The sequence below is a fragment of the Mastomys coucha genome, unplaced genomic scaffold, assembly GCF_008632895.1.
Source record: "Mastomys coucha isolate ucsf_1 unplaced genomic scaffold, UCSF_Mcou_1 pScaffold3, whole genome shotgun sequence".
Lineage (NCBI taxonomy): Eukaryota > Metazoa > Chordata > Mammalia > Rodentia > Muridae > Mastomys > Mastomys coucha.
Genome location: NW_022196909.1, coordinates 27,729,239 through 27,752,238, shown reverse-complemented (window position 1 = coordinate 27,752,238; position 23,000 = coordinate 27,729,239). Strand labels below are relative to the sequence as shown.

Genomic DNA, 23,000 nt, shown 5'->3' with positions numbered 1-23,000 from the left:
TTCGAACACGCAGAGCACCTCCGCGCCGCACACGCCGGTCCCATCCAAAGCCCCGAGAGCCGCAGCCACAGCCGTGCAGGTGCTCGCGGCTTCCGCCGGATGCGCCGCGCAGAGGAAGTGACGCACAGGCCGGGTCAAGGGGGCGGTCCGTTCTCTCCGTTGCTCTCTCTCCTTTGCACGCGGTTGAGGAAGCCGGTAGGCCCGAGCTTCTGCTGCTGAATAATGCCGGGAAAACTCCGCAGTGCATCCAAGCTGGGATCAGACGGGGCCGAGGACAGCATGGAGACGCTGCCGAAGCCGAGCGAAAAGGTGAGCCCGGGGGCGCCGGGCTGGGTTGGGCCGGGCCCGGAGCGCGTGGCCGGCCCTCTGACATGCCGTGCCGGCTGGCCCGACTGGGAAGTGCCTATCGCGTCACCGCGCGGACAGGAGCCGGAGACCGCAAAGTCTGGAACTTGCGGACATGGCCGGCATCCGCAGGCACACACAGACACAGTTCCCCCTTTAAAAAAAAGAAAAAAAAAACAAAAACAAAACCCAAGACAGAAAACGAGGTTGGCTAAGCGATCACCCTATTAGACAGAAGGATCTGTGTGAGCCCTGTTAAATCGCTTTGTCTCTTATTAATTCCTTGCATAAAAATACTTACTTAACTTGTGACAGTCTCTGATGGTCAAAGTAGGAGGGCTCGAACTCCTATGTTGTACGACTTAGTTGAGGTTTTGGCTGTCTCCGGGGACTTTTAAGGTAGGAGCCTTGTAAAGGAGCAGCAGTATTCTTTGAGTAGGTGGAAACCACGGGAGCATCGCGTTCCCGGTTTGCATCCGCGTGTTCAGCGACGTGGTGCTGAAACCCGTAGGGAGGGACCTGACTACGAGTTTATGTTCCTGTATATAACTGTGTATAACTCGACTTCCTGTATTCCACATGTGTAACAGATACATGTTCACGGGGCAGAGAGATTGTCCATAACCCATCATTTTTTAAGATGGTTTTTTGTGGAACCAGGGACCAAACCGCACCAGCTCACGAGTTGGCAGGTGCTGTCCCTTCTGAGTTGTACCTCTGGCCCCTTAGCCCAGCGATTCTCCACATGACAGATATCCTGCGTATTCGATGTTTACATTATGATTCATAACGGTAGCAAAACTTGAAGTAGCAAAGAGATAATTTTATAGCTGGGGGTCACGACAACCTGAACTATTTTGAAGGTTGAGAATGGCCTCAGGCCATGATTTGAGAATTTAGTCCTGTGCTTATTGTCCTGGGACACTACTAGAGTCTATCCAGTGGGTGGCTAATAATTGGTACACATTTTCCGTGATACGAAAAGTTGTACATTTAAATAAAGTCCAAATAAAGTTTCACATATGCAAATGATAGATGGGATGAAATTTTTTTTGGTAGTTTCGTTTGTTTCATATAATGTCTGTGAATCTACATTGAAGTACAAATTTCTTGAGTGCTTTACCATATAGAGGGAAAAGAAACCTGCTTTTTTGTTTGTTTGTTTTTTCGAGACAGGGTTTCTCTGTGTAGCCCCGGCTGTCCTGGAACTCACTCTGTAGACCAGGCTGGCCCCGAACTCAGAAATCCGCCTGCCTCTGCCTCCCAAGTGCTGGGATTAAAGGCGTGCACCACCACCGCCCAGCTAGAAACCTGCTTTTATGTCCAAGGACAGACAAAGTTTTATTTCTTTCATAGTTACCTTTTGGACAGCGCTTGTTCAGTGTTACTGTGTGTGTTCCTGTATGGGGATGGATATGCTTGCCCCTGCATGTACGGAAGATAGATGTCAATGTTTATCACTCATCACTCTACTTCCCCCACTCCCACCCACTCCAGACATTTTCTCTGTATAGCCCTGGCTATTTTGGAACTTGCTCTGTAGACCAGGTTGGCCTCAAACTGTAGACCCACCTCCCTTTAACTCTTGAGTGTTGGGATTAAAGGTTTTTATCACCACCTCCTCCCTTGCAGGGATTCACACCTTTGGGGAAACCTAGGCTGAACACCTAGGCCCACTCTAGCTTCACCAGCTTAGGGTGATAGGCATGTGCCACCACACCACTTTTTTTTAAGTGGATACTAGAGTTTCCTGTCAAGCCCCCATACTGGCACAGTAAGCATTTTGCCTCCTGAGCCATTTTTTGGAGTATATATAGCTTAGAGCCTTGGGGGAATCTCTTTTTTAAAAAAAAAGTTTTATAATGGTTGGCCAATATGACTTGAAGCTTGAAGAACTCTTTTATTCCCCCAAGTTAATGACTATTCCAAATTTCTTTCCATTTTAGCTAAGAAGTGGTATTAAAAAGCACGCTGTATGATCTTGTCTTATTAATTTTTTTGTTTTGTTTTGTTTTTTGTTTTTGAGACAGGGTTTCTCTGTATAGCCCTGGCTGTCCTGGAACTCACTCTGTAGACCAGGCTGGCCTCGAACTCCGAAATCTGTTGGCCTCTGCCTCCCAGGTGCTGGGATTAAAGGCGTGCACCACCACTGCCTGGCTTCAGGGTTGATTTTTTTTAACTTCTACAGTGTTGAAATGCCTAAAGTTGTGATTTTCACAACTATAAGTAGTCCTGAAGGAATCCAGAATTGTCGGGCCTTATGCAAATTTATAGCAGCAGATGTACCGTTTATTGAGGTTTTTGCTGTCTTTTATAAATTTTTAGAAAACTAGAAAAGAGAAGACAAAATCTAAGACTGAAGAAGCAACAGAAGAAATGGAAGAGGCCTCTTCCTCCAAAGGGAAGAAAGCCGTTAAAAAGAAAGGGCCTGCTGAAGACGGTGTGGATCCCCCGGAGTCCAAGAAGGCCAAGCAGCCTGCTGAAGATGGTGTGGATCCCCCTAAGTCCAAGAAGTCCAAGCAGCCTGCTGAAGATGGTGTGGATCCCCCTAAGTCCAAGAAGTCCAAGAAGGACGAAGAGCCTCAAGATGACACCACTTCTAAAAGCAAAGCCTCCAAGAAGAAAAAGGAGCCCCTTGAAAAGAAAGCAGCCTCTAAAACCAAAGAGATAGAAACCGAGGAGCCTTCCGAGGAAGAGGCGGAGGGTCCTAAGCCCAAGAAGATGAAGAAAGGGAAGGAAGCAAATGGAGACATGGCAGAGAAAAGCCCCAAGCTGAAGAATGGACTCTCCCATTCTGAACCAAAATCCAACTCCAGTGAAGCTCCTGGTGAAGAAAGTAGTAGCGAAACAGAAAAGGTAAGTGTGTGCCTATGCGGGGGTGTGTGTGTGTGTGTGTGTGTGTGTGTGTGTGTGTGTGTGTAGACAACACTTGCAGGAGTTTATTGTCCCTCCAGTGTGTCGGTCCTGGGGATGGAGCTTGAGATGTCAGGCTTGGGGATAAATGCTTTACCTGCTGGCAAAGTTTTACTAGGCTGTTTCATTGTTATAGAAAAATAGGGAGTAACTGCATAATTGTAATCATTCTAAAAGAGTTTTAGTAGTGGAGGTTGAACCCAGGGCCTTGAGCATGCATGTTTGTTTTTTTTTTTTTATCAGCACCTCTTTGGGATATGTAAGGAGCTGCAGAGGGGCTCTGGCCTCCACATGCAGCAACATGTGTGTGATACACAGACATGCAGATAAAACACCCATACCCATCCATAAGTAAATACACGGAAACTGTATCCTGTCCTATCAAGTCCCTGTTTACAGATGAGCTGGTGTGTTGAAGTTCAGGGAAAGCCTGGCTCTACTTGCCAAGTCTGTAAGCAGCTGGAAAGCTACAGCTGTGTGACTTGGTCCCAGGTTCCCTCTATCACTGGATTTTGATCCCATTGAACAAACCACCAAGATGAGGTGTGCTTGCTGTGATTTGAGCTACTTGTGTTGAACAAGGTGAGCATCCACTCTGGCACGGATTTTGTGATTGTCCAGAGACTTGGGGAAGAACGGTCTTGGCTGGGCGCGTTGGCTCATGCCTGTAACCCTAGCACCACGGAGGCTCAGGAGGAGCAGCTAGCAGTCCAGGCTGGGGGCTGCAGAGGGAGACCCTGTCTCAAGAAAGGAAAACCTTCATTCTGTGAAAGCTCCTTTTGCTTAGGTTCATAGTCAATGTTTACAAGTTTTCCTGACTGGAAAGTATCAAGAAAATAGGAGAACTTACCCCGAAGGGAGGAAGCCTTCTGTAATTTTAGCTTCCATCCCTCCCTTAGGTAGAGGGGTAGCTAGTTGGCATTTTGATGTTTCCTTACAATATATTATACGTAATACAACATGCTAAGTGTAATTAATGATCATAGAATACATATAATATGCTTAGAAGTTGACTTCATTCCTTTTCTACTAAGCATTCTAGGTTTATTATTATTTTTAGGTATATGGGTGCTTTGCTTGGAAGTGTATCTGTGAGCCTTGTGTGTGCCTGGTGCCCTTTGGGTCCCCTGGAACTGTAGTTAGGGATGGTTGTGAACTTCCACTTGCATGCTGGGAATCAAACCTGGACCTTTGCAAGAGCAACAAGTACTCTTTATTGCTGAGCCACATCTCCAAACATTTGTGTTTTCTCCTTAAACTTAAACTATATGAACACTTTGTTTTCTCTCTCTTTTTATTTTAAGTTTATTTTATTTGTGTATGTTGTTTGCCTGCCTCTGTGTGTTTACCACATATGTATACTCCTGTTGTTGCCCATTTGAGTCAGTAGCCTCTGGAGTTGTACATGGTATTGAACCTGGGTCCCCTCTCTTGTTTTGGATTGGTTTGGTTTGGTTTGGTTTTTGAGATAGGGTCATTCTCCGTAGCCCTGGTTGTTTTTAGAATTCATTATGTAGACCAGGCTGGCCTAGAACTCACAAAGAGCTGTCCCCCAGGGTTTGGATTGACAGCACGCACCACCACACTTAGCTGTGTAATTAAGTAGATTCTGAATCAGTGATTGACCTCAGGCCCCCACTTTTTAATACCCTTTTTTTTAAAGATTTATTTATTTATTATATCTAAGTACACTGTAGCTGCCTTCAGACACACCAGAAGAGGGTGCTACGGATGGTTGTGAGCCACCATGTGGTTGCTGGGATTTGAACTCAGGACCTCTGGAAGAGCAGTCAGTGCTCTTAACCACTGAGCCATCTCTCCAGCTCCCCCAACCCCCCCTTTTTTTTCCTTTCCTTGTAACAGGGTTTCTCTGTGTAGCCCTGGCTGTATACCAGGCTGGCCTTGAACTCAGAGAGTTGTCCAAGTGCTGGATTAAAGCAGTGTGCCACCACTGCCCAGCTTAGTGGGGTTTTCTTATTTGTTTGTCTTAATGATGAAGTCTCACTTTGTATTCCTGGATAGCCTAGAATTCCCAGGGATCTGCCTCTCAAGGGTTAAGGCACACCCAGGCCTCTTCGTTAGGCTTCAGGGTGGGGTAAGACAGGGTCTTGCTGAGAGATTTCCAGACTGTACAGCTCAAGAGAACACACAGGTGTGTGTCTGGAAGTTGGAGAAAACTTTGAGGAATCGTTTCTTTTTCTATCATGGGTCTGAAGGTTGAATGCTCAGTTGTCTCGTCAGGTTAGCAGGGGCACCAAGGCACCTCATCTGCCCCTCTTTGATTGGTTTGTAAACTGATGTTTAGGTGAGCTTTTTTCTTTTTTTAAAAAAACATTCAGTTTTTATGGAGGGCTGGTGCATGTCCCATTGTGTGTGTGGAGGTTGGACAACTTGAGTCAATTTTCTGTCTGCCCTGTGGGTTCTGCTGATCAAACTCAGTTCCTCGGCGTTAGACAGCAAGTGCCTTTGCTCCAGAGCTGTTAGAGGATGGCCTCTCTCTTTCTCCAAAGGCTTCCTGCGTTCACTTGTATGTGAATTACTGATTTCTGTGGTCTTTTCCTTTGATAGGAAATACCTGTGGAGCAGAAAGAAGGAGCTTTCTCTAATTTCCCCATATCTGAAGAGACTGTCAAACTTCTCAAAGGTAAGGTCCAGAGTGTCCTAACTTAGCCCTCTATTGTGGTGAGTGGAGACCAATTCTTCCTGCAGGCACCTATGCTACAGTGGAGGAGACCTGTGCACTACATGTGGGATTGTGCTGTTTGGGGTCTGTTACTAAAACTTAGTCCACATTCAGAAGTGTGATGCCTGGCACACTCTGATCTCTGTCATCTTCTCCCACATGAGGTTAATGTCCCCAGGAGGATGTCTTGGATGCTTTGATCTGCCTGTCCCAGCTGAGTAGTTCACTTGCTTTCCCTGGCACAGCACAGCATTGAAGAGAATGGCTGGAAAGTTCAGATGAGCTTATGAGTGAGATTTGATCAAAACTAATAATCACACTATTTAAGTTACAATTAAAAGTTATTAAAAATAATTTTCAGTCTAGTGGGTTCCTCCCTACTAGGAATATATTGACCCTGACTTTGTAAATGTTCATGAAAAGGTAGAATCTGGGCTAGAGAGATGACTCAGTGGTAAGAGCACCATCTGCTCTTCCAGAGATCCTGAGTTCAGTTCCCAGCAACCACATGGTGGCTCACAACCATCTGTCATGGGATCCAATGCCTTTTTCTGGTGTGTCTGAGGACAGCTACAGTGTACTCATATACATAAGATAGATATATAGGCAGGCAGGCAGGCAGGCAGACAGACAGACAGACAGACAGACAGACAAGGAAGGGTAAAATCCCCTAATTCTGTAAGACCACAAGTATGACTGTTCAGTTGGGGTTGATATTTTAGCAAAGCCTCGGGGTTTGCTCCCTAACCCTGAAAATAAAAGAAAGGTAACACAGTTGATTCGTTTACAGCTCGTGGGGTGAACTTCCTGTTTCCTGTACAAGCCAAGACCTTCCACCATGTGTACAGTGGGAAAGACTTAATTGCCCAGGCTCGGACAGGAACCGGGAAGACATTCTCCTTTGCCATCCCTTTGATTGAGAAACTTCAAGGTGGGCTACAAGAGAGGAAGAGAGGCCGAGCCCCTCAGGTAACTGTCTTGCTGCATTGCAGGCTCGTGAACAGCTCCCAGAACCTCTGAGGCTCTTGTCTCACCCAGTATGTCTAAGACGGGCTGGATGAGGCTTTGCGAGGCTTGGCCATCAGCTCTGTGTGTCGCTCCTGTAATGACTCAACGGCTGTTGGCCATCAGCTCTGTGTGTCGCTCCTGTAATGACTCACGGCCGTGATCATGCACATTTACTAATGTTCGTATTTCCTTGGTGTTCTTGGGGCTCGCAGACCTGGTCCTGGGTATTTATTTTTGACACAGTCACTATGACTTGGCTGGTACCTAGCTCCCAGAGATCTACTTGCCTCTGCCTCTCGTGCTGGGAATATAAAGGTGTGCACTACCACGACTGGCTTCTAGATCATTGTTTCTGCTATTGTCCAGGATGAACTGAGTGAGTGTAAAAAACTTGTTTGCAAGGGTTGGGCCCTGCCTGCCCTTTGAGTTTAAGCTTGGCCTCCATCTGGCCCTTGGACTCCAGTCATTTACTCTTTAATGTCTGCCTCAAAAGTTGTCGGGAGTGACTTCGGAATAAGTAGAAAGTATTCTCAGTGCCTAAGGCACCAGGGGCAACTGGAATATCCCCTAATGTTGTGGGGGTAGCTCCTTCAGGTTGTTTCCCTGGAACTCTAGTTCTTCACTAGTTTGTCTGGAGCAGCAGCTTGTGCACACCTACTTGATTGATGTGGTCACAGGCTCTTAGAACACTGCTTGGGGACGGTCTTCGCTCCTCTCCATGTAGTGTGTGGGACTTAGAGCACAAGGTGGCTGTTCCGTGTAAGGCAGAATGGGTGGGACGGGCTGAGCGCTGTGGGTTCTGGAGTGTGGAGAGACAACCAGCGCTGCCACACTTGGAAACCCCGGGTTCCTCTCTTTCAGGTACTAGTCCTTGCGCCCACAAGAGAGTTAGCAAATCAAGTGAGCAAAGACTTCAGCGACATCACCAAAAAGCTATCCGTAGCTTGTTTTTATGGTGGGACTCCCTACGGTGGTCAGAGTGAGTACAATCGGGGGGGGGGGACCCTGTTGTGGGCGCCTCTTTAACTTGAAGCACATTTTGTGGGTTCTCTCTTGCCTGCTGTTTAAGGGTGGCAAAGAGCAGGGCCCTAGGTGATTGTAGGTAAGTCTTGGTTCAGGTGTTCAGTATTGGTCTAATGACTAACAGGACTGACCTAGGGTGTCAGTCTCACCCCTTCACATGGAGTTTCTTGCTGCAGGTGGCCCTTTTTTCACAAGCAAGCTAAGGGTGCATCCCTTCTTCCTGGTCCATTGTTTCCTCATTAGGACATGCTCTCTTGGAAAGGAGAATCAAACACTGGTGCACAATGAGTATGGTTTCTGCCCTCATTGGCTTTGGAAGGCCTGCATTTGATTGGATCTTTATTGGTATTTCAAGACAGGGTTTCCCTGGCTGTCCTGGAACTCACTCTGTAGACCAGGCTGGCCTCGAATTCAGAAATCCACCTGCCTCCCGAGTCCTGGATTTAAGGCATGTGCTACCACTGCCCGGCTTTTGATTGGATCCTGATTGATGCCATACTAATTAGGTGTCCAAGTTGCTTAACTTAACTGTTTGTGAAGGTTGTATCAAATAACAAAGGATGCCTAGTGTAATCCGTAGACTACAGTGGCAACAGAGTCAGAAAGAAACGCCTCCGATTGCCTCCATGTCAGGCACAGTGCATGAGCACCATGATCCTAGTGTTTCCCTAGAATAGTGGCCCTTCTGTGCTCTCTCACTTTCTTATGCCCCATTCAGTCACTCCATGGGAGGTGCCTGTCTTTAGAGTGAGTGACAAAAGGCGCTGAGTTTAAGAGCATTCCGAACTACATGCTGATGCCCTGTCACAAAACAAACCAAAATAGTACTGTTTCTATTTCTCTAAGATTATCACTTATGTTCTGTGAAGTCTTGATATTTTCTGTCAGCTAAACAGGAAGTCTATTTCCTGGTGGATCGTCTTCCTATTTGTGTTAGTGTGCTGGCCCCACGATTCTTGCAGGAGTAGGTGCGCCTCCAGGGTTGTTGGTGACATTATTTACCACATATTACTTTGTAGCTGTGTCTGACAGTTTAGAATGAAATGTATTTAAATGGATTCTCCATGCTTGATGAAAGGAGTTTTAAAACAAGGCATCTCTTTTCCGTTGGTATTTTTTACAGTTGAACGAATGCGAAGTGGGATTGATATCCTGGTTGGGACCCCAGGTCGTATTAAAGACCACTTGCAGAATGGCAAGCTAGATCTCACCAAACTTAAACATGTTGTCCTGGATGAAGTCGACCAGATGTTGGATATGGGGTTTGCTGATCAAGTGGAAGAAATTTTATGTGTGGCATACAAGAAAGGTAAGCTCCAAATTTAAGGAACTGATGGGCGGGACCTAAGGAAGGTTCATGGTGAAATTGTCGTCTGGGAGATAATTAAGGACACCTGGGAAGCTCCGTTTTGATGCAGAGTTTCTCTATGTAGCCCTGATTATTCTGGAATTCAATCTGCTCAAGGTTGGCCTTGAACTCAAATTCTCTTGCCTCTGCTTTCCAAGTACTAGGATTAAAGGCATGTGCCACCACTACCTGACTAAAATTTGAAATTAAAAAAAAATTTTTTTAACTTGGAAATTGAAAATAAAAAAGATTTGTTATATAATTGATGAAAGCTTGGGAGACTTAAAAAGAAAATCATATTCTACCAGAATGTCCTAACAGTTTTTGGTGTATTCCTGGTGTGTATGTACTAAGTATAAATCCTCAACTGTTAGATATATTCAATCACCTCCATGGTTTTCTCACTGTTACTCATATCAGAGGGTTCTGGTCATGGTTGGAGTTCTGCAGTGCCTGGGATTGGTTCTATAACACAGATCTTAAGTAGAGCTACTGATGGAGCTGCAAAGTTCTCTGAGCCTGTTCTATCAGCTTGTGCCCTATGCGGCTTCTGAGAACAGTGGTGTTCCTAAGTCCAGGTGAACACATACACTGGGGGCCTTTTGTCACTTGGGGGTGTGAGGATTGTCTCTGGGTTGCACCCTAGCCCCGTTCTAGGTTTTAAATGCTAAACTGCTGTGGGATTTGTTTAGCTGTGGGCTCTTTAGTTAGCGATGCATGCTGGTTGGTTCCTGGACCTCTGGGATTGGTTGTCTAGTTGGCGGGCCTCCTTCAAGGGATGGATTTCCTGTGTGAGTCAGAGAGGGTAAAGGCTGGAGACAACTGATTGCACATATTTTCGTCACTTGGGGATCCTTTATGATGTGAGATCATTTCAGTTTCTGTGTGGTGGGAGTGTTCGGCATTTTTTTATTTTTGTGTCTTTGATGCCTGGCTGACTGCCAGCAGTCGGTGGTAATGGTGCTGCGGTGTGGCAGTCCCAGGTGAGGTGGAGTGCTGTGTATGCAGGCTTGCGTGGATTATTCACACTGACTTCTTTTTCCCCCAAGATTCTGAAGACAACCCCCAAACATTGCTTTTCTCTGCAACTTGCCCTCATTGGGTATTTAATGTTGCTAAGAAATACATGAAATCTACATACGAACAGGTGGACCTGATTGGTAAAAAGACCCAGAAAGCAGCCATAACTGTGGAGGTAAATGATTCATTTAGTTGCCGGAATTAGTTAAATTGTCAGTCATTCTGTTTCCTGTCTGATGGCTTTAACATAGCAAATACAAGCTCTTTTTTCCAGATAAATGCTCAGTCCTTGTGCAGAGCCAATTAACATTTCTCTTATGTATGGTGTCTGTGCTTTCTGGATTTCACCATCTAGCAGCCTGATTTCACAGTCTTTGGAAACTTGTATTTGAATTAGATAAGCAAAATGATTACATTTAGAGTTTAGCCATAAGTGGGCAGCAGAGCAATCTGCTGCATCACCTTGAGTCTCTCATCTTAGGCTCCGGTACCTAGATGAATTCATTTCACCCAAAAGCGAGCCTGTACAGTAGCTATTGCAGGTTGTATTTTAAGTGAATAAAGGGCCATAGCACACACGGGCCTTTCTTGTCTGTTATTTGGTTTTCTGCAGGAGTCTGGGATATTTTGTTTCCTGATTACAGTAGAATGCAATGAAGCCAGATGCTCTTTGGGAAAAGACGAGAGGCCAGGAGACAGACCATGTTGCTCCTGACTTTGGTTTATTTAGTTTCCTTCTTTCCCTCTAAGCAGTGGTGGCAGCAGACAGCCCTGTAAGGCCTGCATTTACTTCCTGTACCAAGCATTAGACGTAAGAGTTGAGAAGGGAGCTGCAATGTCCATCTAGGCTTTACTGAGTGTTGCTTCTTCTCTTTAGCACCTGGCAATTAAGTGTCACTGGACAGAAAGGGCAGCGGTGATTGGAGATGTGATTCGGGTGTACAGTGGCCATCAAGGGCGCACGATCATCTTCTGTGAAACCAAGAAGGATGCCCAGGAGCTGTCGCAGAACTCCTGCATAAAGCAGGTTGGTCCTTCTCAAACCTGAAGCCTGGGCCTTTACCTTGGACTCTGCTTTCATTCTGGTTTTTAATTACCCAGTGACTTCCAGGTTGTATTAGATTAGGGGAAGTGTCTCTGATGGTCAGGGTTTATGTAATCCACCAGTCCTGCCTCGTAGGTCGTGCTTCACAGGTAAAGCTCCGCTTACAGAGTAGATATAGTCTCCTTTGGGTGGTGTTCTCAATCTTGGAGAGTGTAGTTAGAAACAGTTGATGTGGGCTGAAGAGATGGCTCAGTGGTTAGGAGCACTGGCTGCTCTTCCCTAGGTCCTGAGTTCAGTTCCCACCAGCCACATGGTGGCTCACAACCATCTTTAATAAGATTGGATGCCCCCATCTGGTGCCTCTGAAGACAGTGACAGTATATCCATATAAATAAAATAAATAAATCTTTTAAAAAAGAAACAGTTGTTGTAATAGCTGAGGGCTGCAAACAGTTTGAAGATTTTTCCATGTAAGAAGCAGGTGCAAGAAGATGTCTGCTCTTCATAAAAAAATCTTTTAAAAAAGGAAAAATTTAGCCAGGCATTGGTGGCGCACGCCTTTAATCCCAGCACTTGGGAGGCAGAGGCAGGCGGATTTCTGAGTTCAAGACCAGCCTGGTCTACAGAGTAAGTTCCAGGACAGCCAGGGCTACACAGAGAAACCCTGTCTTGAGAAACCAAAAAAACAAAACAAAACAAAACAAAAAGTTTAGAGATGACTCAGTGGTTAAGAGTACTGTTTGCTTTTCCAGAGGTCTTGAGTTCCCTGCAACCACACGGTGGCTCATAACCATCTATAGTGTGATCTCATGCCTTCTTCTGGCCTGCAGGTGTATCTGCAGACAGCACTCGTGCATAAAATAAATAAATTTAAAACAAAACAGAGAGGGGGAGAAGGCGTCTGTTTTTCATTTTGTGGTATTCCCAGGAGTGTTCCCAAGCTGAGCCCTTGGACCTGTTGGAGAGGGTCGTGTTACATCTGGAATTCTGAATTCTGAGGGCAGTTTATTTCTTTGGCAGGATGCCCAGTCCTTACATGGCGACATTCCTCAGAAGCAAAGGGAAATCACCCTGAAAGGTTTCCGAAATGGCAGTTTTGGAATTTTGGTGGCAACCAATGTTGCTGCCCGTGGGTTAGACATCCCTGAGGTTGACTTGGTTGTTCAGAGCTGTCCTCCAAAGGTATGTTTGCTCTTGTGTTTTCTTTGTCTTTTAATAACAATACAAAATTACTGATTTCTTTGGGTTACTAAAATAAACTTCACTGACTTTTATGCCGTTTTTGGGTCCTTTCTGATTTTCTGAGTTCTACACACATTCAGTTTTGATGGTTGGATGGATGGTGAGAAAGAGGGAGATTAAAAGTTAGGCTGTGCACTCAGTCATCTGCATCAGATTCTCCTTTCCCAAATCTCATCATCTCACTGTTTGTAGTGTATATTTTCTTATCCATTCATCTTTTGGACATGTCGGCTGATTCCATGTTCTATTGTGAATAGAAACATTCGAAGTTGTGAGTGTACAGAGTAAATAAGATGTATTACTAAAATAAATTTGAATACTTTTTCGGTAGCCACTTGAAACTTGGAAATACACATAACCTTGGGATCTTTGCACACAGGATAGGGACTGCTCTTTTAGCAGTTTCGTCACCGAGCTCTGCGCAGGCTGCCTGATCTTTGTCATGTCACTTACATGCTTGGTTTCCACAGGATGTGGAGTCTTACATTCATCGTTCAGGGCGGACAGGCAGAGCTGGAAGGACAGGGGTTTGCATCTGCTTTTATCAGAACAAAGAAGAATACCAGTTAGTGCAAGTGGAGCAGAAAGCGGTAAAGTGATTTCCAAACTTGTATTCAATACATGCTAAGTTCTGAAGGCAGAGTCACTCCTAGGAATCGTGGCAGCAAGCTGTGCTTGCTGGTCCGTGGTAGAAGGCCTCTGACTAACTTGCATTGGAAAATAATGATATATTTGTACGTGTGTATTATGTAAGAGAATTCTTACGTAATAGTGTGAATACGACCAGAAATACTGCAGGAGCTTCGAGTATGGAGAAAGAAGGCTAGAAAGGAGCATTGGAAGTACAGAGGGACCTGGTGTGTGGTACATGTAACTACAACACTTGAAAGGCTGAGGCAGGAGAATCACTGTGGGTCGGAGACCATTGTTAAAGGGGGAGGAGAGACTATTTCCTTACAGAACTGACAATTCTGTAGATGGTCCTTCCTCCTCGCACTTGAGAGCTTCACTTAAAGGCTGCCGTGAAGAATAGAAAGTGGGGGTCAGAGATGGGTGCTGAGTCCATCGCCCACAGCAGCAGTGGCGAAGCACTGTCCCTGGTGAAAGGGGAAGAGATGGGCGGTCACCTCTGGAATTAATTGTGTCCCAATCCCATAGCCTCAGTCTGTGGATGAGAAAAGCATCAGATAACCACGCATTGTCGCTCAGCCTTAGAACTAGTAATGTGGGAAACTGGGCACAGAGTAAAGTTCATTTGATGGATTTAAGAAATAACTTATTTAACCTCAGTAGAAACAATCTTTGTACATGAAATTGTGGTTTGTTTTCTTGTAGGGAATTAAATTTAAGCGGATCGGTGTTCCTTCTGCCACAGAAATAATAAAAGCCTCCAGCAAAGACGCCATCAGGTACGGTGTGAACCACCGTCGAGGGCTGCCTCAGGGCTGCTGCTTGGATCTTTTTAGTGCTTATGAGGAGTAACGTGGCTCAGAGGTTAGGAGCGCTGGCTGCTCTTCCACAGGTCCTGAGTTCAATTCCCGGCACCCACATGGTGACTGATATCCATGATCATCCAGGATTTAGGTGGAAGTTGGTTTCTACTGAAGCGTATAGTTTGGATGGATAGTAAGTAGTAGGCAAGGGAGTCCGAATGCAAAAGAAGTGTTAGGAGAGCTTGGCAGTCTCCCCCAAACCGCACTTCTGGGTTGGTTTTATGGTAGCGTGTTTTCCTTAAGGACCCGTGGTACCTTGGGGTACCATGGGGTACTAACTAGTTCAGGAAATACGGGCAGACTCTAGTAGTGAGTAAGAAGTGTTCTTTAGGGCGTCACCCTCTACCCTATAGCTCACCCTACGTAGCGTAGCGATGTGCTGATTTGTTATGGTCAAGACAAGGCCAGCCCTGAAGCTCATATAGTGTTCTGATATCTACTGTAGAGCACTTGTGAAAAGTGCAGAATGGGGGCTGGAGAGATGGCACTGACTGCTCTTCCAAAGGTCATGAGTTTAATTCCCAGCAACCACGTGGTGGCTCACAACCTGTAATGATATCTGATGCCCTCTTCTGGTGTGTCTGAAAACAGCTACAGTGTACTAATATAATAAATAAATCTTAAAAAAAAAAAAAAAGAAAAGTGCAGAATGTAACTGGCTGTGATTATGTCTACTTCTAAAAGTAGCAGTACATGCTTGCTAGTGATTGGTGGGTTTTTTGTTCTGTTTTTTATTCATTTTTTTAAAGATCTATTTATTTCACTTATGAGTACACTGTAGCTGTCTTCAGACATACCAGCCAAAGGTATCGGATCCCATTACAAATGGTTTTGAGCCACCATGTAGTTGCTGGGAATGAAACTCGGGGCTTCTAGGAAGAGCAAGCAGTCAGTGCTCTTAACCGCTGAGCTATCTCACCAGCCCTGGTGTTTTCTTTTGTTTTTGTTTTGAGTTAACTACTTGATATTCTCTCATTTAAAAGCAGTGTCGGGGCTGGGCATGGTGAATCATTTTTGTAATCCCAGCAGAAGGATAACCATGAGTATCAGGCTAGTCTGCTCTGCACAGCAGGTTTCAGGCAGGTGAGGTAGAGTCCTGTTGCAAAGGGCACAATAAAAGCAAACAAATGCACTATGGAACCCCATCGTGTCTTATACTGAGACAGAGTCTTGTATCCCAAGAGTGCCTAGAACTCATAGAAGATGATCTTGAACTTCAGATCCTCCTGCCTCCGAGTTCTCGGTGCTGGGAATGTGGGAGCACCTCCAGTTTATGAAGTGGTAGGGATTGAACACAGGACTTCTTCATGCCAGCATAGCCATACCCCTAGCGTGCTGATGCCCATTCTAAAGCTCATTTATCTTGTTACTGGAGTGTTGCTTGTCTTGTTCTCTCACACGTAGGCTCTTGGATTCCGTGCCTCCCACTGCCATCAGTCATTTCAAGCAGTCGGCTGAGAAGCTGATTGAAGAGAAGGGAGCTGTAGAGGCCCTGGCAGCTGCTCTGGCCCACATCTCAGGGGCCACATCAGTCGACCAGCGCTCATTGATCAACTCGCAAGCGGTAAGGTTTTGGTACTTTATAAAAGGGCTTAAGTAAAACTAGAAGAGTTCATTTGAACTTCCTCGTTGTTTTCCCCCTTCTAGAGGCATGAAGGAACTGGCTGTATTTTGCCATTTTCCTAATTAAAAAGAGAATTAATGGGGGCAGACTAGATGGTGTGGGTTGGAAGGAGAAACAGCACTGACTGCTATGGGTATTTCAGGTTTACTTCAGTTTTCTTTTAAATGAAGGGCCATTGAGACCCAGCAGCTAACAGCCTGCCATCAAGCCTTACAACCACGTAAATCTGATCTCCAGGATCCATGTAGTGGAGGGAGAGAACAGATTTCTGAACCTGATCGCTGGCCTCTACACATGAGCTCACAGACAAATAAGAGAGTCAAAATATGCTAAAACAGTAGTTGGGTAAGGTAGCGCCCACCTATGGTCCCAGCACTCAGGAGGCAGGGGATTGTGGATTCCTGTGAGTTCAAAGCCAGCCTTGAACTACATAGCAAGTTCCAGGACGGGCAGGGCTTCACAGAGAAAGCCTGTCTCGACAAACCAAACAAAACAAGTGCTAGAACTGAATTAAAATGCACTAACTTGACAGTTGCAGTAGTGAATTCCTTTGACACATTGAAATCCCATGTGTTTATTGATTGTAGACCCATGTGGCATAAGAAGTCCACTGATCAATCGATTCTCTGTGCTCAACCAATCCCCTCCAGTGCAGATCCCTTAGAGAGCTAAGGACTGGGTACTGACTGACATTGGTGCACCCAGCTGTCTTCCTAGGACCGCCCCAGTCCACTGGCGTCCATTGGGTGGCAGGGGGGTATGCTGTCAGGGAGAGCTTCTCCAGAAGTCCTTCCCTCCCCAGGGCAAGAGCTTATGATGCCAGTTAGTTTCCAAGACTCATGTTTGTGTGCCTTTCTCTCCTAAGGGCTTTGTGACCATGATCCTGCGGTGCTCTATTGAGATGCCCAACATCAGTTACGCTTGGAAAGAGCTTAAGGAGCAGCTAGGCGAGAGCATCGATGCCAAAGTGAGGGGGATGGTCTTCCTCAAAGGGAAGCTGGTGAGTGCTCTGCCTGCTGGGCTGCCGCATCTCCCCACTCCACAACTGTCCTCAGCCGAAGGTGCACATGCTGTCAGACCCCAACACCAGCTGCTTCCCTGCCGTCATCATAAAGTAGCTTAGTTCCGTGTTGTGAGCTCAAGTTTGAAACTTAGCGCCCAAACTTTTTTTTTAAAGATTTATTTATTTATTATATGTAAATACATTGTAGCTGTCTTCAGACACTCCAGAAAGAGGAGTCAGATCTCCTTGCGGATGGGTGTGAGCCACCATGTGGTTGCTGGGATTTAAACTCAGGACCTTCAGAAAAGCAGTCACTGCTCTTAACTGCTGAGCCATCTCTCCAGCCCCAGCACCCAAACTTTTAAGCTATATATGAAATGAGAATAAAAAGGGCAGTTAAGTATTATTGGAGAAATAGTTCTGATTGTGGGATCCCTTTGTGGTCACACAGACACACACACATGTACACATGGATGCACATGGAAAACCCAGAGCCCAGTATTAGGTAAACATGTTTGTGAGGTGGGTAATGCCTGGTCAGAGAAACCATGAGCCATCTTCCAGAAGCTGTGGGTAAACCTGTACCAGCTCCCCATGGCCACCCCTCGCACCCTGTACTGCAGGATACCAAGCACACTGTACCTTAGTCCCAGTGGGAGCTGACTTTGATTACCCTGCAAAGACACCATGACCAAGGCAAATCTTATAAAAAGATGAACATTTAGTTGGGGCTGGTGTACAGTCCATTGTCATCATGGTAGGGACCATGCAATGTACAGGCGGGCCTTGTGCTGGAGGAGCCAAGAGGCCTAAATCTTGATCCAAAGGCAGCCAGGAGGAGTTAGCTTCTGTAGCAGTCATGAGGAGAGCCTTCTGCACTGGAAAGAACTTGAACCCTAGGAGACCTCAAAGACCACACAGTGACGATTTCTCCAACAAGGCCATCCCTCCTAATAGTGCCACTTCCCGTGGGCCAAGCATGTTCAAACCACCACAGTCACTTACCGGGTCTTCCACTCCACGGTGTCCTTTAAGACTGAGCTCAGAGTCGGTGCAGCTTCCCAGTCCTTAACCTGTATGTCAGAGTTCTTGGGGCATAATATTTTCTCCCACTCTGATTGCTTACAATGGACAGCCTCAAGGGCAAAGCCTCTCTAGATAACCTGAATGCCCAGTGTTCTGGAGTTGTCCATGCATTGAGAAGCCCACAGATGCCAGAGTCCTTCAGCACTTGACTGACACCTATGCTGTGGCTGGGTAAATTCATGGGTGGAAAAGAGTAGCTCAATTGTGCCATTCTAGGAGTAATTTGGTACTGTTGGCACCTTCTCCCACTGTTAAGGGAATTGCTTATCAAAGATCTGACAATGTAGACTAGATCCCTTTTCTAGTCTTCTCACAGAAAACTGAATTATGAAGAACTAGAATCAGCAAGGGAAGATAATTTTCTGCTTTTCATTGTGTCATCCTGACTCCGGGTTAGCACAGTATACTAGCCAAGAGTGCCTGCTCAGGCAGCTGCGGACCCTGCCCCTCCTGCTGCTGCTCTCGGGAGCTCCAGTTAGCTGTGCTCTAGGGTCCCTTACCTCGGGGCCTGCTGCTTTCTTTGTATTTTAATATATCTCTGTTGGTTGGATTAACTCTTCCTCCTTTGGTTTTTAGGGAGTTTGTTTTGATGTCCGCACTGAAGCAGTCACAGAAATACAGGTATTTTCTTTTTGGTTTTACTGTTTGTACAGTATTTTGTTTGTGTGTAGACCATACAGTATTCATTCTGACAGCAGAACAATGTGGGCTGCAGAGAACTGTCTCCCTATGCTGTTGTGAGCTTGGGCCCAGCAGCTGCAAAGCTGCTCTTCACAGGATGCTCTCCTGTACCTCAGACAGCTGCAGCAAATTCAAACTGTAGAATGAAGACTAGCCTGCAGAAGGCTTGTCCCCACACTAGCCACATAGCTCTGGTAGAATGAAGACTAGCCTGCAGAAGGCTTGTCCCCACACTAGCCACATTGCTCTGGTAGAATGGAGACTAGCCTGCAGAAGGCTTGTCCCCACACTAGCCACATTGCTCTGGTAGAATGGAGACTAGCCTGCAGAAGGCTTGCCCCCACACTAGCCACATAGCTCTGGTAGAATGAAGACTAGCCTGCAGAAGGCTTGCCCCACACTAGCCACATAGCTTTGGTAGAATGGAGACTAGCCTGCAGAAGGCTTGCCCCCACACTAGCCACATAGCTCTGGTAGAATGGAGACTAGCCTGCAGAAGGCTTGTCCCCACACTAGCCACATAGCTTTGGTACTCGCAGCTTTTTAAACACTTGGTTAACAGCATGTTCCTTAGACACGTGGCAATTAGTTTTTCTTGTTTAATATTAATATTATTAATTAACTATTAATTTAATACTAATTTTCAAATTTAATAAAACCATGGAACCAACCTACCTACAGGAGAAGTGGCATGATTCGAGACGCTGGCAGCTCACCGTGGCCACGGAGCAGCCAGACCTGGAAGGACCTCCAGAAGGGTATCGAGGCGGCAGGGGTCAGCGTGATGGCAGGGGTCAGCGCGATGGTGGCCGTGGTGCTTTCAGAGGACAGCGGGGTGGAAGCAGGAACTTCCGGGGACAGGGACAGCGAGGAGGAAGTAGAAACTTCCGAGGACAGAGATCAGGAGGTGGCAACAAAGGCCAGAAGCGGAGTTTTAGTAAAGCGTTTGATCAGTGAGTAGAGGCCGGAAGGAACTGCTCCCACTGTGACATCCCAGCCTGCTGACAAAGCCCCAGTGCTTCCTTCCATTTTTATCATTTCTCAGCTCCCCCTCCTTGCAGAGGGAGACTTCTGAACTGTCCGACTAACCATCATAAACTCTCTTCATTTTGATAAGGGATAAGGATTCATTGCATCGTTTTCCAACATACTTCTAGATTTACAAAGTAAAACCAACCATGGATCTGCCTATCTTTGTATGTTGATCTTGTAATTTCATCTTTGTGTGTGTGTGTGCTCACTGGGGCCTAAACTCAGAACCTCACACATGCAGAGCATGCACATGCCCTACAACTAAACTGCATCTCTAGTCCCTATACATGTCTCCAACTCATATCCTACAAAAAAAGTCCCTAAGGGGTGCCTCAGTGTCTGGAGGGCGGCACGAGCCAGGGAGGAATATTTTGCATTCCTTGGCATCCTGGACTTGTCACAAACAATTGCTGTGTTTCTGTGTGTCTGCTGAGCAATGCTTTCGATTTGAATAGTTTGTGCTGGGCTCTGCATGTTGAGGGTTAGAACACAGACAGCATAGATTCACTCTACAGTGTCTTCACATATTCTGTTTCTCATTAGGTGATGTGTGTTCCAGTGAATTCCCCAGACAAGTATATATAGAAGTACATTTTCATAGGACCCAGTATCTATAAAGTTCAGGCCCAGATGCCTAACTTGTCTAGATTTTCCCATGAGTAATGAGACTGGATAAATAGTGTGTAAGTGCTTTTATCCCACTTTTGAAAGATTGATTTACCAAGAAATAGAGGGAGCATGGTGCTCAGTTAGTGTTGCTGAAAAATGTCTCAAAAAAGCTGCAAAGATGTCTTTCATGTTGACCAGTGCGGAGGTGGAGGGAGGGGTGCTTTGAGTTGGGAGCACTTCTTTAAGGGACTGTAACTATTGACTGTGTAATCTAGGGCTTTTAAAGGGCAGAGTGGGACAAGTTTGTTTTCAGCGGCTTGGATCTTAAACCACAGTGTTAAATCTATTTCTGTTAAGCTGCTTCTCCATTGAAAAATTATCATGGCCTTGAACTCAGAAATCCTCCTGCCTCTGCCTCCCAAGTGCTGGGATTAAAGATGTGCGCCACCACTGCCCAGCTGTTTTTTCTATTTAGAATCTGTTTTCCCCTTGAAATCTGACCAGACAGCTCATCCTCCATCCTCAGGATTCTTGGGGACTTTTTTTTGTTATTTGTTGATAACTGTAGCTTGTAATAAATGTGGGCAGAATTTAATGAAGCATTCACTATTGGGATAAGAATTTGCTATTTCAAGAAGATGAAAGGACGTGCTGGCTCTATTTTCAGGAGAAGAGGCTAAAACATTTTGAATTTTGAATTAATGGGTTATCTTACAGAAAAATCATCTGTCATAATCCACATAGTAGAAGGGAAGAAGAGACAACTTTCAGTTGACACAATTTAAATAGAACATGGCTTTTCAAACAAATGAAGAGAAGTTTCTTTTGGATTGCAAAGACTAAACAATATTTATATGTATAATTCAGCTATTTGGTTTAAATGGGCTTATTGGGAAATGTTATCATTTTTACTATTTTCTACAGAGAAAATATTTTCCACTTTATCAGATAACTCTGGACTTGGGAATTGCAACCTGTTTTATGTTCCAGCTGTCTGTGTCGTTTCTCTGAAATTGTACATACACTGTTTTTACATGAAAATGAATTACTGTATAAAGTACTGCATTATGCCACAATAAAGATACCAATGCTTTATATTTAGGTTTTTGGTGGCTTTTCTTTCTCTTTTTTAGATTTATTTATTTTTATGTATATGAGTACACTGTAGTTGTACAGATGGCCGTGAGCCATCATGTGGTTGCTGGTAATTGAACTCAGGACTGCCGCTTGCTCCAGCCCTGCTCGCTTAGGCGTAATACACTGTAGCTGTCTTCAGAGGCACCAGAAGAGGGCATCAGATCTCATTACTGGTGGTTGTGAGCCAACATGAGGTTGCTGGGATCCAAACTCAGGACCTTAGGAAGAGCAGTCAGTGTCTTACCCACTGAGGCATCTCACCAGCCTGGCTTTTATTTTCTAAAACAAAAATAGCTTTATATTTTTATAACAGTGACTGCTAGGTATACAAATCTAGTAAAAATTGGGGCTAGGGTTATAGCATGGTCTAGAGGCTTGCCTTCTGTGTATACTGCATTAAAGCAGGAAGATGAGGTTAGAAGGGAGGGTAGCCTTGGCTAAATTGTCATCAAAGAGCAATCCTACATTAACATTTTAGTAGGCTTTTTTTAAAAGATTTACTTATATTACGTATGTGAGTATACTGTCACTGTCTAGACACACCAGAAGAGGGCAACAGATCCCATTGCAGATGGCTGTGGGTCACCATGTGGTTGCTGGGAATTGAACTCCAGACCCCTGGAAGAGTAGCCAGTGCTCTTAACCGCTGAGCCGTCTCCAGCCTTCCAGCGGGCAGTTTTATACAAGTTCATTTCTTGAATCACCCACTCACTCTTGTGAATTGCTCTCTTCCTCTAACATTCTGTTTACCTTTCTATATGTACATACATACAGTTGAAGACTTAATAATTTTACATTTAATAAACTTTGCAAGACGGGTCTCACTATGTAGCTCTGGCTGTCTTGGAACTATGTAGACTTGTAGTACAACCAATTGTAAGCTTATCCCTGCCCGGCTTACAAATAAATGAGACGTAGGCTGTGGTTGTTTTATTTGGCTTTGACAGTTACTAGGGATAACCTCTAATCTACTTTTATAACTGCCGGCCTGCCTTCTTTCCAGCAGTATTCCCCCAAGTAATTGCTGTTTCTCCTGGCCATGTGCTCAGGGTCAGTCTCTCCTGGCTCTTTCTCCCCTAGTTCTACCCCTCCCCAATGCTCAACGAGGTCAACCCACCTACCTGTAATTCCTCCAGTTATTGGCTGTAGCCATTTTTATTTAACCAATAGTTTTAAATTAAGGAATGAGGTTTGCACAACAAAAGCTGGTAAACAGGAGAGACTTCAATGATAGGCCACAGAATTTAGGGTTACAAGACATATCGACACTGGCTCCTGTGTAAGCCTACAGAAAATTGGCACCATGCCTAGCTCAGAACCTTTTGTAAGATTTTCAGGGGCTGGGCGGTGGTGGTGTGAGATGGCTCTGGAGGCTGAGCTTGTGGATCTGAATTTGATAACTGAGACCCTATCCTCTGACTTGTACATGTACTGCGTGGTACACGTTTCCTACATACATATAATATATATATTGGTTTTTAGTTTTTCGAGACAGTGTTTCTCTGTATAGCACTGGCTGTCCTGGAACTCACTCTGTAGACCAGGCTGGCCTCGAACTTAGAAATCCGCCTGCCTCTGCCTCCCAAGTGCTGGGATTAAAGGTGTGTGCTACCACTGCCCTGCTACAAATATAATTTTTAACTCTGATAGCCTAATACATTAATAGTGAACGATTCCTGCCTATCAACTGAGCAATTGACGAGAGATG

The 23,000-nt window shown here is 45.4% G+C and overlaps 1 protein-coding gene across 1 annotated transcript; it reads left to right on the top strand.

Annotated features, from left to right (window-relative positions):
- Positions 1-114: 114 nt before the first annotated feature.
- On the top strand, positions 115-21,252 carry Ddx21 (DExD-box helicase 21). Its single transcript, XM_031347575.1, has 15 exons — positions 115-309; positions 2,671-3,201; positions 5,827-5,902; positions 6,732-6,910; positions 7,811-7,928; positions 9,096-9,281; positions 10,370-10,515; positions 11,218-11,367; positions 12,406-12,567; positions 13,098-13,217; positions 13,963-14,036; positions 15,525-15,684; positions 16,610-16,744; positions 18,410-18,454; positions 19,196-21,252. The coding sequence occupies exons 1-15, from the start codon at positions 223-225 to the stop codon at positions 19,469-19,471; spliced, it is 2,445 nt and encodes an 814-aa protein (XP_031203435.1). The 5' UTR covers positions 115-222; the 3' UTR covers positions 19,472-21,252.
- The last annotated feature ends 1,748 nt before the right edge of the window (positions 21,253-23,000 follow it).